The following is a 17675-nucleotide window of genomic DNA, read 5'->3' on the forward strand; positions in this document are numbered from 1 at the left end:
TTGTGCTATACAATAACAATAATGACATTCCATCAGGGCATCCATTTATTGTCTTTCAGCTGAATTACTTTAGTGAGTAATGAGTAGCTCAACTTCAGGCAGTTGCTTTTAGTGGCTCAGCTGTGGGCAATGCATGAATCATAGCATAATTATGCATTTGTGACATAATTTCTTGATAACCCCCGGTGCAATGCAGGACACAGTAGATCCCCCCATGTGTCTAGATTTCAAGCAGGCATCTCTGCAGCCTCCCAGTAAGACTGCAGGGTCCCATCAAGATAATCCTTAATAAAGAACGGCTTCACTTTTAATCTTACCCACTTCTCATATTTCTAGCTTGATATAGTTTTTGGCAAGTAATGTTTTAGCACTGATGTCAGTCTAGGACTATCAATGCATCTTTGTTAAGTCCATCATGGGCACATAATAGGAACATCGCAAGCTTGATTGTCTAATTCTAAAGGGCCGTTTTGCTAAGTGTTTAAGTCTAGCGGAAAAATAAGGCTGTTAAGGCCTAGATTTAGGCTCTCAGATTTAGGATCAATACACACAAATAAAAAAACCGCTATATACTTGTACGTGTTTTATATATTATTGATTATTTTTAATTCCAAAATACATACAGTAATTTTCCATTCAGAACTAAATATAATTGAATATTCTCACACAACAGTATTACACAATATGATAAACCGTATTATCAGAACTTTGAAACTAGCTTTATACTTTGAAACTAGCAACTTGTTTATTTTCCCAAGATATGAATTTAGTTTAGTTATTTATGGCCTTTCGTGTTAATGAGTCGATACATCTCTCAGAATCTTAATCTCAGCCTTATTGAATATTATGAGAGATCTTTCACCTGATATTGTGCTATTTATAGTTATGGTACAGTAATGTGAAACATACCTTTCCGTTGACGTTAAAGCTTTGCTTAGGGGAAATTGAAAGTGCTTGCTTGGGAGACATAAACAACTTGGGATAATTATGCTGTGCAATTTTAAAATATCTGCTAAATTACATTGAAAGTTAATTTTATGTGCGAGAGAGGGGGTTATAACTCGATTGGCGTATAAACCCCTCAGCTACGGCGAATAGTTACTTGAGATCCCCTCTGCATTTATTAGTCTATTGAGTTATCAAGAGCCTTTTCAAAATGAAATATATTTAATTTTCTCAGGCTGAAATGTGAAACGCCGGCTTTTACTTGTAGGCACATCTGTAGCGTAAATGCCTGTGCATTTGCATGACAACTACTTTAGTAGCACCACATCTAGATGAGGAAAAGTCAAGCTCGGGTCTATTTATACTGAGGTGAACAGCAGAGGTCCCATATATGGCTGATGAGTCCATTTCATTGCGACACACCAGCATCACGAAGGTGTGTGAGGAAGTGTGTGTTTGTCTTTTTAGCCACCTTGTAGCTTATTTGGGCAATTTTTGAATATTGGCCTATATACAGTATATATAAAATAAGGCACATGCTGATTTTGTTTGTTGTAGAACAAATTGTTTAGAGATTTATTTATATTTGAGAAATTCATTGAAAAAAGTAATGATTATTTTCACCATATTGTAAGTCCAATTAAAAAAATAAATATTTTCCCCATTATTTTACAGGTTAAAAACAAACAAACAAAACTACTTAATTACGTATTTCTTTATTATATTTATATTTTATATATTTTTAATAGAAATCCACTTTACATTGTTTGTGTGTGTGTGTGTGTATTCTTGTTATTCTTTTTGCATAAAATAAATTTACTTATATTTTTATATATACTTATATTTTATATACCTTATATGTATATAATGTATAATATACACATATGCACGTTTGTTAATATATGTTAATTTACATATACACCATGTTAATGGTCGTAATAATGTAACACACACATATATATATATATATATAAATATGCTGCACTTACATATTGGTACACATAAAAAAATATATTATATATTAACATATCTAGCTATCTATCTAATTAAATAAAAATATTATATTTTAATAAATGTGTATGTGTCTTTATTTCAGTGTAAATGTCTATTTGTTATATTGAGAGATTCACGACACATCCACAATAGGAATGCATTTCTTTATGTTATAGATTGCATTTGCTAGTATTCCATTGTGAGGGAGCAGTGAAGGTAAACTTTGGAAACAAATGAAGTAATAAGCTGGAGCAGACAGACGGCAGTCATTACCTTGCAAACAGCAGTGAACAGTCTACTTGTTGATGGAGGTCTTCCACTATAACGCTGATCGGACGAGCCAGTTTGCTCCAATAAAATCACCTCCATCATTTATAAACTATATTTACTTAATGCATAACTACTAGGATCCTTTTGTCAGGGACCAGAAAGAATCAGCCACAAAAAAAGAACCAGTTTGTGGGAAGAAGAAAATAAAAATAAACGGGAGAGAGAGAGGAGAGTGAGAAAAAAAAAGAAAAAAGAAGCTGTGCCCTGGGGCTGTGTGTAGAGCCACCGGATCCAGCAGACTAGCAGAGATGCATGCAGGATCTGCCGTTTCATTGTCTTAGGATCACTGATACAATCTAGAGGAAGGCTATATTGCTTAAAGCTGTGAGTGAATGACATATGGAGGACTGGTGTGAAGAAAACTCCCCAGTGCCTCCTCCAAACTAAAGTCTTCCTGTGAGAGAGAGAAGCGAGCAACTTTCTGCGCTTTCAAACTGCATGCTCCCTCCCTCCCTCCCTCTCTGTCTCTCCCAACCGGCTCTCTCTCTTTCACTCTTTTTTTTTTCTCTTCCTCAGACACTAGCTAGTCACTGCCTGCAGCAGTAATCGGACAACTCTCGTTCTTGCTCGGAGTCTGTCTCTTGAGATCTAGCACGGGGCTCCATGACTTTTCACCCTTAAAATGAAAAAGAAAAAAGTTGTCTTTTATCGCTAATCTGCGCGTTTAAAGTCAACTCTGAGAGAAGTTTATTTAAAAAAAAAAACTTCTTTATTTGCTCTGGAACGGACAGACACTCAACGGAAGATTGCAAAAAAGGAGGAATAAAAGAAAAAGTGCAAGGATTCTACCAGAATTGTAGTGAGTACTATTTTGATTAGTCTTTTCTTCTGCTTTTATTATTTTACGTGTCCCATGTTGAACTTTTTATGTCATTTTTAGTTACATGGGTATTTGCAGCTGTGATCACATAATCAAGATCTGGATTAAATTGAAATATTTTCAAAAACGCCTTCTGATTTTTTATGTTTGTCAATCAGGAGTTGTTTAAATGACAAAATTGCATTCCTTCAAAACTGGCAACATTATCAAGTTATTTCTCAACAAATTGTATTTTATTTTATTTTTTAAATCTACACTTAATGTACTGCTAAATCCTCAATAGTGTCGGTTTACTTTATTACACTTAATAAAATATTTTTAAATATAAAGCTACTTATGTCAGGAACACCATTTTCAATAGGTACACAAATTATATTGCTGTAGTAGATATTGGCAGATTATTTTTAAAAAGCAATATGCTGTATACTATTTTGAGTTCACTTTCCTACAAATTTCCAATTTCAGTTTTACTTAAAAATGTCAATGAATACACACTGTGTATTTTAACATAAAATTCCTTATAAATTACAGAAACGGCTTAAACAGTTTTAAGACACATCATGTCACTTTCACCGTTTGCCACTCAAATTTAAATCCCCGGTGACTCTCTCTCACACCTGAGAGCTCACACACCTGATTCACACCTTCAGCCGTTTCAAATTCACCTTTTTACATCTCCTCAGCCCTCAGGTGAGGACTACTTTTTTGATTCTTTAAAACAGGTGTAAAAGGCAATGAAATAAGAGATTGCATTGTAAATAATGACCCCATTTTGAGTCCTAGATAATAAGTGTCTATTTTTCATCCAGCAAGTAAAACCCCAGATTCTATTCAGCTGGCAGAATAAACAAAACCAGTTCAGTTTTAGCAGTTGACATCCAATGCCATCTGCTGCAGGCAGGAATGCTTTAGGGTAGACAGACAGGCAGATTGGTGTCCTATAAGACATCGGCAGGCAGCCACCAAAACCAAGACACCCGTACATTTTTGAAAGAGTTGTTTTCTCTGCGAGGATGAGGAAGTCTCTTTGAGAATTTAGCATTTTGTGTTATCCGGATAAAATTTAGCATGGAAACTTTCTTAAAATGGATAATATTCTTTTCACTTTAGTCTTGACGTTTTGACTTTCTGTGCATTCATTTAGTAAATAAGCACTGGAAGTAGTTTTTTAAATCTGCTTTTATTTTATAATAATTGAAAAGCCATCCCACGGCAGCTGTTTCCCGGCTCGCGTTGTTTTTTTCCAGTGTGCTAATACGGCGTTGCCTCCAGCCGCCCTCTCTGTGTTCCTTTCGCACAATAACCCCGCTTATCTAATTACCTCATAATGGGCTGCTTGATTTGGACTGTTTACACACTGTATTTGTTTTAATAAGGCATAAGTTCGACTGCATTAAGCTCTCTCCGATAAGCCCTCATGCGTTCAGCCCCACAACGTGCCGTTGTTTGCCGAAGGCCCTATGCGTTCCGTATGTGTGCGGCCGAGCTGGAAACGGTGCGCCGTGAAAGACACGGGGTTAATTGAAACTGCTGCGCTCCACTGTTTATGAGATAGAGACAGTGGAAGCGGTTTATGGCGATTAGTTGTTTACTAAATACAGTAGAGTGTTATTTTGTTAACATGCCACTGTTGGTCTCAGGAAAATGTCGCTCAGGGAGAAGGAAATAAGGGCTGAGAAGCTCAATTGATCACGGATCTTTTACATTCACAATTCCTTTGTGTTTGTTTACATGTAATCAAGGAGTTTGTTTACTTAAGCAGAGGAGCAGAGGATGAGCTAAACCTGAGTTATCTTTTTTTTACTTTTAGGGTGTCTGTGTAGATGCAGGTTTTAGTGTTGTGAATGAAAGAAAATAGGGGGGAAAATAAATTAAATGTGAATGTAAAATCTGTTTTATTTTATTTTTTTATTATTTTAATTAAATTAATTGCAAAGGAGTGTTTTTGTCAAATTAAAAGCTGAGAAAATAGTATGCATTAAAATTGAATGCTTTTTCAGTAACAATTTACGTGTTCGCAGTGTGATCGCCTTTTTTTCTGTGACACTGCGGTGGGGAGAATTTGATCAGATGTGTACCTTAAATCTTCTCTGGTGGACAATCGAAGCGGATGGACTTCTGGAAATAATTTAGCGGCTTGAAGAGCTCAGAATTAACAGATTTAATGTAGCTGCGCTGTTCATCGCTTCAGCTCCATGTCAGATTGAACAAAATGGAAGAGACAAATTGCCTATCAGCAAACCGCAGCACGTGTTCGGAATGAAGATTTTAATTACACAAAATTTTAAAAGTTTCAATCGTCTGTTTAAATGAAAAATTAAAAAAGCAAACTGATTTTTATGGATATGTGTCCAAGTGTGCATTTCCACATAAATATGTGTCCTTTGATTTGATAATCGATATATATATATATATATATATATATATATATATATATATATATATATATATATATATAAATAAATATATTATAGGCCTCTTTTATTAGTATATATTGATTATCTTAAGTGGAAAGTTTTCATGTCATTTTTTTATAACATATTATTAGTATTTTAGTACATTCACAATTTTAAATCCATAATTTAGTTACATGAGAAAAAAAAAAAAAAACTTTAAAGCATATACCTGCAGCAAAATTCAAACTGATATTACAGGCACACATTTCTCATTCTGTTCTTTTTTTATGCTTTAGATAATCAGTGTTTTGTTGGCGGTGCACATTTCTTTGCTCTATGCTCACAGAGTCCAGTGAAGTGTAGCATTTTGTAAACTGTGTATAATTCTAGTCGCATCTGTGTTCAATTGTTGTCTACATTGACATTCTTTGCAAGTGGATTTCTTTTTCCTGGGCCACCATGTGGATTCAGCTGACCAGCTTAAGTTGGGATTAGTTGTTTTAAAGTTATTTTGATTAAAGCGTTGTTTTTCAAAACTAGTAACTTACAACACATGTTTTGCATAGTCTATGAAATTCAAAAAGAGACATGCATGTCTTGCCCTATAAAATTACAATCTTGTAAACCGTGGCTGGAAAGCAGGCAGGGGAAAGCGAATAGACACTAATATTTAATTATAATTGTTTTAAATTTGAAAAATATTATTTGAATTGAAATATAATTGACAAAAAATCCCACAGTATAATAAATACCGCCAAATAGTTCAGCCGTGCTTGTTATTACATCAGAATTGAAGTATTCAGGTGAATCTCATCCGTGTCGTAGCGGCTCAGACAGCCCGCGTGCTCTACAATGATCAATGTTAAAAGCCCGGCGGTGTTTGCCGATGGAAACGCAGTGCTTGAAATAAGCAAAGCGAGACAATAAGCCGTGCAAACAGTCATGAGTGAACTGTTTGGCTTTTTTGATAACACTTCCAACGCAGCTCTTTGTTCCCGAGAGCTTCAAAGACGGCTCAGTTCAGGTTGAATTCAAGCGCGCATCAAAGATGCTGAATGCACTCCTTTTTTGTTTAAACAATAAATATTTAGCAGTACAGCACAAGGGCTTGTTTTTGCTTTTAAAAGCCCCCCCGGCCCCTCCCTTCCTCGTTCGAAAAATCACCTGTTGGATGAGGGGCTTTGCCGTGAGACCGGCATGCGTAATGCCTCGTAAGCTCAGGGCGCTGAATGCAGGCCGTATCAAGGTCTTTATTTCCCTTCCTTCTTCATCTCCCTTGTCTTGCCGTGAAACAGCTTGTGCTGAACTTTTTATAGAAAGCCAAAATACAGTTCCCAAGCTTAGGATGATGTAAAGAACGACTTTAAAGCACAAAACTGTGTTAATATGACTAGACGAGGTCAAGAGAAAGAGAAATTTGGAAAAAACTTGACCATTATTCATCACAGCACGGCCATTGTGGGAAGAGGGGGGCAAAAAACACCAAGACCAAACAGCTCGGGTTACTACATCATGAAAACAGCCCAGCATTAAAAATTCATGCAGGGATTTTTCAGACATTTTGGTGGAAAGGCTGAATAACCGTGACTTAGATCCAACAAGTCGGCTCCGGTCTGATATTGGGTAATAGCGCCGCAGGTATCAGTGCAGAAGTGTACGGCAGAACATAATTGTCAACTAAAAAGAGTAATAACAGCATTTGAAGTATCATAGAAAACATATGTGGCCCCATAGGTTCCACTCCAACTGTACAAGATGCACTCAATACGTTCAACTCCGACTTCTTATACAAGATACACCCAATACATTTCACTCTGACTGATGCACTCAGTAGTATCTATTTGTCCCCCAAACCCTCAGGCAAAGTCCCAGTCATCCCCCTGACCGTCATTAGGAACTGTCAGTGCACCTGGAGAGGGAGTGTAGATAAATTTCAGATAGTGTCAATTGCAGATGAAAGATGCTAGGGGTGTCATGCCTGACTAGCTTCTGTTCAACAAAGTCCCATCTCTCTCAGCCTTAAATCTCCCCCCCTTCCCTTCATTTCCAGAGGCAACAGCGGCAGCGACCTCGAGCAGGCGCCCCTGGCTTGCTCGCCCAAAACTAACCCCCCCCACCCCCCCCACCCCCCCTCCTCCTGGTCACCCACCCCTCCCTTTCCTGCTTACCTTGGCTAAGCCGCTTTGCATGTTGATTGGGGGAGGACTAATCCAGTTTGCAGCTGTCGTAGACCAATGATGAATCACCTTTCCGTCATTCGGCCGGGAGGAGGGAAGACCTGGAAGGAGGAAACAACGGTGGAGGGGTTGAGCCTATAGACAATGTGCCTCTCTGTTCCACCGACTCCTCTCTTCCCATTCTATGCGAGAATAACAAAAATGTTTTCTCAGACAACGTCTATTGTGTCATGGATGGCTCTTCACAGAGACATCGAGCTGAAATAACAAGGAGTGATATTGTTTTTAGGGTCCTGGCAGGTGGAAAAAGGGATAGGGAGAAAGAAAGAGAGGGAAAAACACTAGTTGACATAAATGGTTGAGGTCCGTCCAATTTCAGGTAAGAGGGAGCTGATTTGCTGCCAGCAGCATCACTGAAAAGCAGCCACTTGTTTAGCAAAATTCAACGGCTTGAGGCACTTAAGGAGAAGGTGTCTGGACGTTTTTGTAAACTGCTGGACGTGTGAAAGAATCAAGACAGAGAGAGTTATAGGTGTTAGAGAAGGAAAACATTTGACATATAAGCTTTTTGTCGGAAACAGACATTGTTTGAAAAGCAAGTTGAGTTTTAACATCTCTATGGCATGGATTATTTTTCTCCCATTTTAACTGCGACCATCTGTAACGGATATTTTATAGCCGATCAAGAACGACGGCTAAAAAGAGGTATGATAATCTACGCTGATAAAGCGTTTCTTATTTCCTCCTCTTTGTTATTCAGAAAAATCCAAATGTTTGTTGATAGCAGTGACACGACCATTCCTAATTGATTCTGGCAGAGCGGCACGCAAGGCATCGTGTTTTTGGCGCAATTAGCGCAATAATGCTTTTCTGAAGACTGATGTGTGTTTTAGTTTTGCGGGCGCGTTCACATCACACACAAACACCCGTAACATACATCCGACCGCAGACACACACTGGCCTGACCTTCCATTTGCTATGCATAATAAAATCCCGTGAGTGTGCGATGGAGCCAGTAGAATAATGTTTTCAGTGGTGTGGCCCTCGGTACATAAACAAAGAAACAATTAAGACGCTCGCCAGAGCAAACAGCATGCTTTAGTGAACTCTTCAGTCGCTCTCGTTGAGGTTTGAGGCCTTGCAATCACACATCTGTCTCTCTCACGCGGCCCCGGCTATTGCTGCCTCAGATCAGAGATTGCTGAGGGAAATGAACGTATGAAAATTGCAGCGGGGCCAGTGGTGGTTAATTTTTAATGCTTGAAATGAGAAAGTCAATCAATCATCAGATGTCTGATTAATTGTTAAATTTGTGTCAAATGTCATTTGATGTGCCTCAAGGGAATGCCCTTGTTAAGCGGATTTCTCTGGAGAGCTGCTGGAATGTTCTTGTTTTAATGTAGTTTGTTTTCGAGAAAGCCACATTTTTTATTAATTATTTAAATCATGTTAATTCATGTTTTTTTAAATAATAATATAAAATATATATTTTTTTTCTTTGCTGTTATTCTGCAATTTTATGTTGTTTGTAAAGGTGATAGATTGTTTGACATTATATTACATTACAATTATATTTTAGCTTCATAAAAATGTCAGTATTGGGTTTTTAAATATACATGGATTGTATTATATAATAATTATTTTTAGTCAATGTTATGTAATTGTTAATTGTGTATTTTGAACAATCACTCACATTTCAGATATTGATGTACGCATTAGTTTGAGTGTGTGTGCATGTGTCATTCAATATCATGTGACCGTCTGTGTGTCTCTTCCTCTCAGGTCTATGGAAATGCAGGATCTAGCTAGTCCACACAGCCGAGTAAGTGGAAGCAGTGAGTCCCCAAACGGTCCCAACATCGACAACTCACATATAAATAACAATTCCATGACACCAAATGGCACTGAAGGTACGTCTCCACAGCCTCCGGTGGGCCGTATACCTTCATTACTGTGGATTTTTTTGCTCTACAGCACACGGTTTTTAACCTGCACATTCCCTTTGTGTAACACTTATGCACCGTTGTGTTGTGAAAAGTTAAATCCGTGTTAAACATCTGCAGATTTTTGCTCTGTTGGATATGTGAGGGGGAATTCATATACTTCAATTTGGCTATTGTAATCAAATGAAATTTAAATATACATGAATTTGAAGTATTTTTGTAGTAGTTTCCCTGACCTGTACAATATCTTAATTATATATTTCTACATAAAATCTTGCAAATGCATCAGTGCACTTTACATTTTTATTGCACTGCATTTTAAAAATGACTCAATGCGTGCACTATATAAACTGTAGACCTTTCAGTGTTTTCACGGATCATGTTACAGCTCATAAGAATTTTATTCAGCTCTGAAGTAGTTTACATAATGTAATCTTGACTGTGGTTTTCTCCCATTTCTGTAGTGATAAGCCCCAACCTGTGACAGTGCAGATTGTCATGTGTCCTGTCCCGTTCTTTCTCCCTATAGGTGATAACATCACAATGCTTACCACAGCTGACTGGTTGTTAAGTTCTAGTTCACAGTCCGCTGCAGGTTTGTGCAGTTATGGCGAAACAATGAAAGGACAATACTTGGCGTCATATGTGAAATTACACATGTTATATTCATTGCAGCCTGAGGCAATCCTAACAATTCCATCTGATTGCAGTCACAAATGTGAAAAGCCAATTTGATGCGCTCACATCTCTTCAACTATTGTGCCTTTCATTTGGACTCTTGTTTGGCATTCTGTGTTGTGTTATGGTGAATCTGTTGAAAGCATGGTTTGAGACTTTTTGGCTATGATTCCAGACTGTCAATGAATGGTTAAAAAGCTGCGGGCACGCATAATGTGCGTTTAGCTTTTTATTTGATGTTCTGCAGGACGGTTTTGTATGTGTGGTATGTGATAAGACTTGACTGCACTAGTTTCTGCATGTGCCGTGCCACTATTTTCCCGTATCCCTTCGAGAAGGAGGGGTGGGGGGAGCGTTGGGACGTATTCAAACCGCTCCCCATCGACATGTGTTCCTTTGAGCTGCAACATGTTCGACATGACAAGCTGATGGCTACCTCAGCCATGAGGGATTTCAGTGGGCATGACTCCGTACCCACATTGTGAATTTTGTTTTCATAAATGTAAACCTCCACCCCACCCCCTCCTGAGACAGAGATGGATTCATTTCAAAGATCCGGGCCTGTCTAAACGCTGTGAAATCGTCTCCCGGTTGCCCTCATTGTAGTTCGGAGCGGTTGGGTCAAACACATTTTATACACCATGCATTGCTTTGACATATCAATTATGCTGCACGTCCATGCATTCCACAGTTTACTCCTGCCATTAAATTCCACCTTTTTTGCCTGTTTTCCCTTGATGCTACATAAAACCCTTCCGGTAAGAAATCAAGTGACTAATAATATTTAGAATACATCGTTTGACATTAAATAAAAGTGCAATGTTTTCAGTGTTAAAAAAAGTAAATAAATAAGAGTAGGTTATATACCATTCAAAAGTTTGGAGTTGGTAAGACTTTTTAATGTTTTTGAAAGAAGTCTCTCACCAACGTTGTATTTATTTAATCAAAAAATACAGTAAAAACTGTAATATTTTGAAATATGATTAATCAATTTAAACTGACTGTTTTCTTTTTTGATATATTTTCTATATTTCTTAATATATTGCTGTGATGGCAAAGCCGGACCATTTCTTCCAAATTCAGCCATCGTTCAGAAATCCTTCTGAAATGCCGATTCAATACTCAAGAATATTTTCTTATTAATATCAATGTTAAAAACAGTTGTGCTGCCTAATATTTTTGTGATACATTTTCAAGATTCTTTGATGAATAGAAAGCTCAAAAGAACAGCTTCTTTTGTAATTAATTTCTTTCTTTCAAAAAAAAAAAAAAATGGACCGACTCCAAACTAGATATATTTGTTTATTTATTTATTATACTATATATTTAATTATCTACTCTCTACTCTTTGATTTTTAAATGTCATTCTGTCAGAAGTAGATTGGTTTATGCATTTAGTGTTTAGTATGACTATTGTCCTTAAATCAACACAAGAGCTGTGTGTAATGGAAGGGAAGTGTCCTTGTTTTATTTGAAGAAGAGATTAGCTTTAATTGTAGGCCTCTTTTGTGAGCTAGCCAGGATAGAGCTGTCGAAACATGAAAGCTCTATTATCTCAATAGAAGCCCTCTTCATTACGCCACCCTTACAATACCCAACCACCTAATGATCCTTTCCATATTGTGAGGCAATAAAACCATCTGGATGAGCACTTTGACGTTACAAAAGTTTGCTTTTTGGCTATACTTTAAATTCACGCATTACTTTAAGATTAAGTATGTTGATTTTACAAGCAGAAAGGTATTTGCCTGTAGTGTGACTGACAACTGGCTTTACCAGTGCAGCGTCATAAATGCTCTGCTTTCCTTCTGCTTGCAGTTAAAACAGAGCCAATGAGCAGCAGTGAAATCGCCACCTCTGTAGCAGACGGCTCTCTAGACAGCTTCTCAGGATCAGGTACGACACGCACACTTTCAAAGCTGTAGAGCTGACTGGTGGGAGATGATCCCAGAGATGGGTTACTAATAAGCAGAGGCCCAGGAAGTGGCACTGTGGCTAGAGCTCTGGTAGCGTGAGGCTCTGTCTCAGTTCCCAGGCCAACAGGGGTTCAGTTATGACCCTCCCAGTCCCCTAATCGAGTGACACCCCATCCCGGTGGCCCGCACACCCTATGTGTTTTAGATGCATGACACGTAAATTATGAAATACTGCTCGAAACCACAAACCTTTATAAAGTTTGATAAGACAGGAGACGTAAAGTGATATTAAATACCTATTTGTACTCCATTTCTAAGACATTTTGGAGCCACAAAACCAGCTCGCTTGCATTGTGTCAAAAACGTTATACTGTCAATGGTCTATTTTCAAACTTAAGAATACAAATTTAGGTAGGTCTACTCCATGTTATAGACTCCTCACATTACTTACTAAGCAAATGCGAGAACACTTCATGGAGTATTACATTCCTGCTAATTTATCTTATTTCCCTACCTATTTGACTAAGTACCTGATACCTTTATGTTAGACTCATATAAATCATGGCTCAGACTTCTATCTCTGACAATATGAATGAAGTGAAGTCATTTGAGACTGTTTTATACTCAGGGGATGCAGTAGTGTTGAGGTTCAGTGTTTGTCCAGACCAGGTGCTGAAGTGTGGGGAAAAGGCCCTGGTTTCAGGGCGCAAAGAATACAGTTACATAGAGCAAGAGCTCCTTAACTAACCCTTACTTTAGATGTCACAGCCAATTATACACGCGAGGCAAGAGAATCGCAATATTCGTAATACCTCCACCCTAAAGAAAAGACATCCAAAACCTACAAATGGGAATTCACAAAGGACCAAGCTTATATTTAGCAGTCTAAAAACAGCAATGGTAAATTCAAATTTCAAATTTTATTTGTCACATACATGTGACAAATAAAGTAAGTTAGTAAGCTTAGTAATATTAATAGTAATAGTTATTATTTTTTTTTAAATGAATATGTAATACATAGGTAAAAATATTCTATTCTATTCTATTTGTATTGAACAGTATTATTAGTGTTTTAGTATGAAATGAAATAAAGCATTTAAAAAAAAAAAAATTCCAGCTAATAATATTGCACATTATTAATAGTAGTAATAAAAAAATAAAACAGAAACAAAAATAATAATAAATAAAACATTTGAGATAATAATAGTACATGATATAATAATAATTAATTAGAAATGTATTATTTTATTATTATATAAAATATATACAATAACTTTATAACCATTTTCATTGCATTTTGATTGACGAATAATAAAATAAAATAATATATTAAATTGTTGTTGTTGTTGTTATTATTTAAATTTTTTTTAAGGGTTTTTTTGTGGCAATGAGAAGCACCTTTTATAAGGGCACTACAATTTGAGCGCAATTTTCAAGACTTAAGCCATGCATTCACTGGCACATCAAAAGATCTCATGTTGCTCTGTAGTGTTTGTGTGAGCTAAATGAATGGCCCTCCACACCGTCATTAAGGGCTGGGAACCACAGGGCCGGTATGTGTCTAATGAAGGCTCCTTATGTGTACTACTTACCTGTAATCAGGCCCGCTGATTTCTCATTGTACGGTCTACTTTAAACCCTCCAGTGTGCACGGCCATACATCATTCCCAGCTCTGTGTGTGTGCTTGTTTGTGGACACTAGGCCTTTCCATCCTGTGTAGGTTTTTATGTATACAGTCAGCAGAAAACGCTCCCATATTACCTGATTATTTTCCTTCGTTATTGCTCTTAATTTTTCAACCTAAAGTAAGGTTAGTGAAATAAATAGCGTAATGCAATGTAATTACTGTTTCCTTGGATTCCAGAAGTTCTGTTGGCAAAGAATAATATTTACCTTATTTTTTAATGTTTGAATATGTGCTTGCCTCTTTTCTTTTTAACTCTCCACAGCCATTGGAACCAGTGGCTTCAGCCCAAGACAAACTCACCAGTTCTCTCCCCAAATTTACCCTTCCAAGTAAGGCTTCTTTTATTTTTCTTTAAAAAATAAGCAGCATCCAACTTCATTTGGGCCTTTAATTAGATCCTTCTGCCAGATTCTGAACTCTCCGGCTGCTTTGTTTTCATTGATGTCTGCAGCTTGCGTACTCCAAACTCCAAAATCTGTTGTAATTATTATCTTGCAAAAATTTCCAAAGATTTATTTTTCTTTCGCAATGTATATCAGCTGCTTAATGGCTAGATTTTTCTCCTTTTCACAGCTTGGCCAAATATTTATGATTAAGTAGCAGAATCACAGAGAATTTGTCTTTGAGCAAATTTTTCGATATGGACTTTTGGGTAAAAATACATGTCTCCCTTTTCTCTTACTTTGCTCTCAAATAGCAGACCCTATCCACACATTCTTCCGACTCCTTCCGCCCAAAATATGGCCGCGTACGGACAGACGCAATACACCACAGGAATGCAGCAGGCTGCTGCCTATGGCACGTACCCTCAGCCAGGCCAGCCCTATGGGATTCCAGCCTATGGTAACTGACTCAGTTCGTTCTTTTCTATGCTTTAAAGCTTTGCAATTCAGATTGTGCTTTGCTTTTCACTCAAGCAGATGAACTCCCACCCTTATGAAACATTTACTATATTGTCTGCCATAGTATTAAACTAAATGTATTTTTATTATTTAAAATAGGAGTCTTTGTTTTAAAAAAAAAGAAAAGTTTTTTTACATTTAGAATTGTTTTAGAATTTTTGGGTTAAATGTTCTAGAATATTTTGGTCATTTTTAAAATGTATTTATTTATTTACTGAGAGTGATGGAAATGTGAACAGCTTTATAAAATATTTCCACTGGGCGAACATTACCTAAGTAATATTCATGAGCGGGTTTTGTGAGGTGTCTCTCAATTTTTGGGTGTTTCCTTATTTTTGACAATTATGGCCAATATTTAATGTTTTTTCTTCTAATGCATTTAATTGAATTACGTCATCAATTAAGTCATCCAATGAGATGCCGTTTAATTTTAGCATTTAGCATCTGTAGCATTTTAGGTACGTTCCATTCAACAACGTGCTGATCACTAAGATTAGGCTAATGCTTACCTCAGCCCTTAGTTGCTCTTTTTCCCACTTTCAATCGAAACTTGGGACTCTGCTGACCTTTTGTTTTGCATTTGCAGACTCAGTGTCTCCTTTAGACAGTTACTAATTTTTTGCTAGTTCGACAGATAAGACAGATTTGAATTCCTCGTCTACACACTTTGAGAGCCCAACTCAAGCTAGAAATGTTTTTCCAACGTTATGAAACCTTTGCGAAAATATGCGCACAGATAATGTTGTTTAGGTAGAACAATCTCGAAATACGCCCGAGAGTTCACGTGTTTGTTTGAGTGGAAGCAAAAAGCAAACCTGCATTGGGCCTGATTCAATCTAATCAAAAAACAGATTTGTTTTAACTCCGACCAGCAAATTCTTGGAAGTCCATGCTGATTTTGGCACAAACACTTCAATGCAAAGGTTGCTTGAACCACGGCCCAGTGCGAAACAAGCCACCGTTATCTTTTATTCTTGATTGTCGTGGAAGAAGTAACACCAAGGATTGTGCATCATGCTGCTCTGGTGTCACTAACGGATTTAGGTCCATTGTGGGCAGGCATCAAGACAGAGGGCGGACTGACCCAGGCTCAGTCTCCAGGCCAGAGCGGCTTCCTCAGCTACAGTTCCAGCTTCTCCACGCCTCAGACGGGACAAGCACCCTACAGTTACCAGATGCAAGGTCAGGAACACCCTCTACTCTTTTCCTCTTCTGCTCTTCCCGGTGGAGTGACAAAATAGAGCCGTGATTCCTCTGTGGCCCCCTTCAAAAGAGGACACAATTAATGGCAGACACAGACCAATTCATAACATCCCCGAGCAGATGGTTGTATTGGGTTGTAGTTAGACACAGTCTTTTTTGCATTAGGCCTGAAGAGAACCGACACAGATGGAAAAAGTCCCTTTTTCCTCTTTAAGACCAGTCTTTTTCTCCTTTGCACTCGGCCATGTACTTTCTTAAGTATGTTTGCTTTAGAAGGAACACCCGTGATTCTCGTCTTTGAGGTCAGTTCATGGAAGTCACACTTGCGTACTGGGAATTAAATGTGCATCAGGCAAACTCTCTGCCACCCAGTGTTTTTTTGTTGTTTTTTTGAGACATTGTCCCTACTCCAAAACCATAAACCCTGCCGTTCTTTTTCTCCCATCTTTCTCCCTCTAGTGTTTTCCTTCGAGCCTCCAACAGTTAGCGCCGGTTTGAGCTCTCTAATCTCCAAATAATGTGTGACAGTAAAACATCTCTATGTTTTTGAACGCCCTCCAGAGCATCTCACAATAAATAATGTGACATATGTGGTCTGTTGAAGCTTCTTTTCCATGCCTCATAAGTAGAAACTTTCTGCTTCTGCTGATGCTGCCTCAACACCAGGGTTGTAAGTGTCCCAACCGCAGAAGTTTAAAGGCCTGTTCACACTGTTCAAGTCCAATGAAACTAAATGTCATGAAAGTATAGAACCCAAAGAATGCATCCAATGGATACCAAATTTTAGTAATTTTGGTCAATTTATTTTTACACCTAAATGTCCTTGTTTAGTCTCCAGATGATACAAAATCAACATAGACATCAAGTAAAAACCAATGAATGCTTATCACAGTAGGATATTTTGGAGAAATGCATCCTTCCATTTTTAAAAAAATGAAAACCCTCATGTCACTCCAAACTTGTTGGAAAACAAATCTTCACACAGTTCTTTTCCAAAAAAGGACAGTTCATGGTGACCATCTCTGTCAAACTTCTTCTTTTTACCAAAAATAACCGCATACATGTTTGGAATTACATGATGGCAAGTAAATAATGATAGAATATCTCTTTAACTGTCATTTCACAAAGACACTGCATTGAGTTTGTTGTAAGTCAGAAATTGAGCCTTCAGTCTTCCTTTCAAAGCCCATGCAGCCATAAACACTTTAGCCACTAACTGCAAGAGCAGATGACAGATGACCATTAACCAGGCCAGTCTGTCTCTATTGGCTTCCTCTCGGTGCCTCATCGATTAGGCAGGTCTGGACTCAGAGGAAGAGATTCAGCACGGTAGCCAAATGTAGACCCCCCCCATCTATATGATACTAACTGCTGTCCCATAACCCTAGTAGAGCGAGCCTGCACCCAGCTGTCAGAGGGAATACAATTAAATTAATGTTTTTACCCTGCTCTTTCATGTCTAATGGAACGGCGCTGGCTTTCTCTGATCATGATCCAGAAATGTAACACAGAAGGACCTTCCTGGCTTGAAATGTCATCACAGATTGTTGGATTATCATAAATTGAAATCTATCTATCTATCTATCTATCTATCTATCTATCTATCTATCTATCTATCTATCTATCTATCTATCTATCTATCTATCTAGCTAGCTAGCTAGCTAGCTAGCTATCATCTGTCTAT

At 37.7% G+C, this 17675-nt stretch overlaps 1 protein-coding gene across 7 annotated transcripts in view; it reads left to right on the forward strand.

Annotated features, from left to right (window-relative positions):
- The first annotated feature begins 2782 nt into the window (after positions 1-2782).
- The window catches only part of LOC306864639 (protein phosphatase EYA1), a 43889-nt gene continuing 28996 nt past the window's right edge, over positions 2783-17675 (forward strand). The window contains exons 1-6 of one of the 7 annotated variants that reach the window (XM_079408766.1): positions 2783-3067; positions 9444-9571; positions 12101-12178; positions 14149-14215; positions 14584-14729; positions 15833-15970. In XM_079408766.1, the coding sequence (XP_079264892.1) occupies positions 9448-9571; positions 12101-12178; positions 14149-14215; positions 14584-14729; positions 15833-15970 (553 nt within the window). In that variant the 5' untranslated portion in view covers positions 2783-3067; positions 9444-9447. Of the gene's footprint in view, positions 3068-7825; positions 8367-9443; positions 9572-12100; positions 12179-14148; positions 14216-14583; positions 14730-15832; positions 15971-17675 lie in introns of those variants that run through there. The other 6 variants (XM_079408768.1, XM_079408767.1, XM_079408769.1 and 3 more) reach the window with 6 other exon arrangements.

This window comes from Barbus barbus, assembly GCF_936440315.1.
Source record: "Barbus barbus genome assembly, chromosome: 46".
NCBI lineage: Eukaryota > Metazoa > Chordata > Actinopteri > Cypriniformes > Cyprinidae > Barbus > Barbus barbus.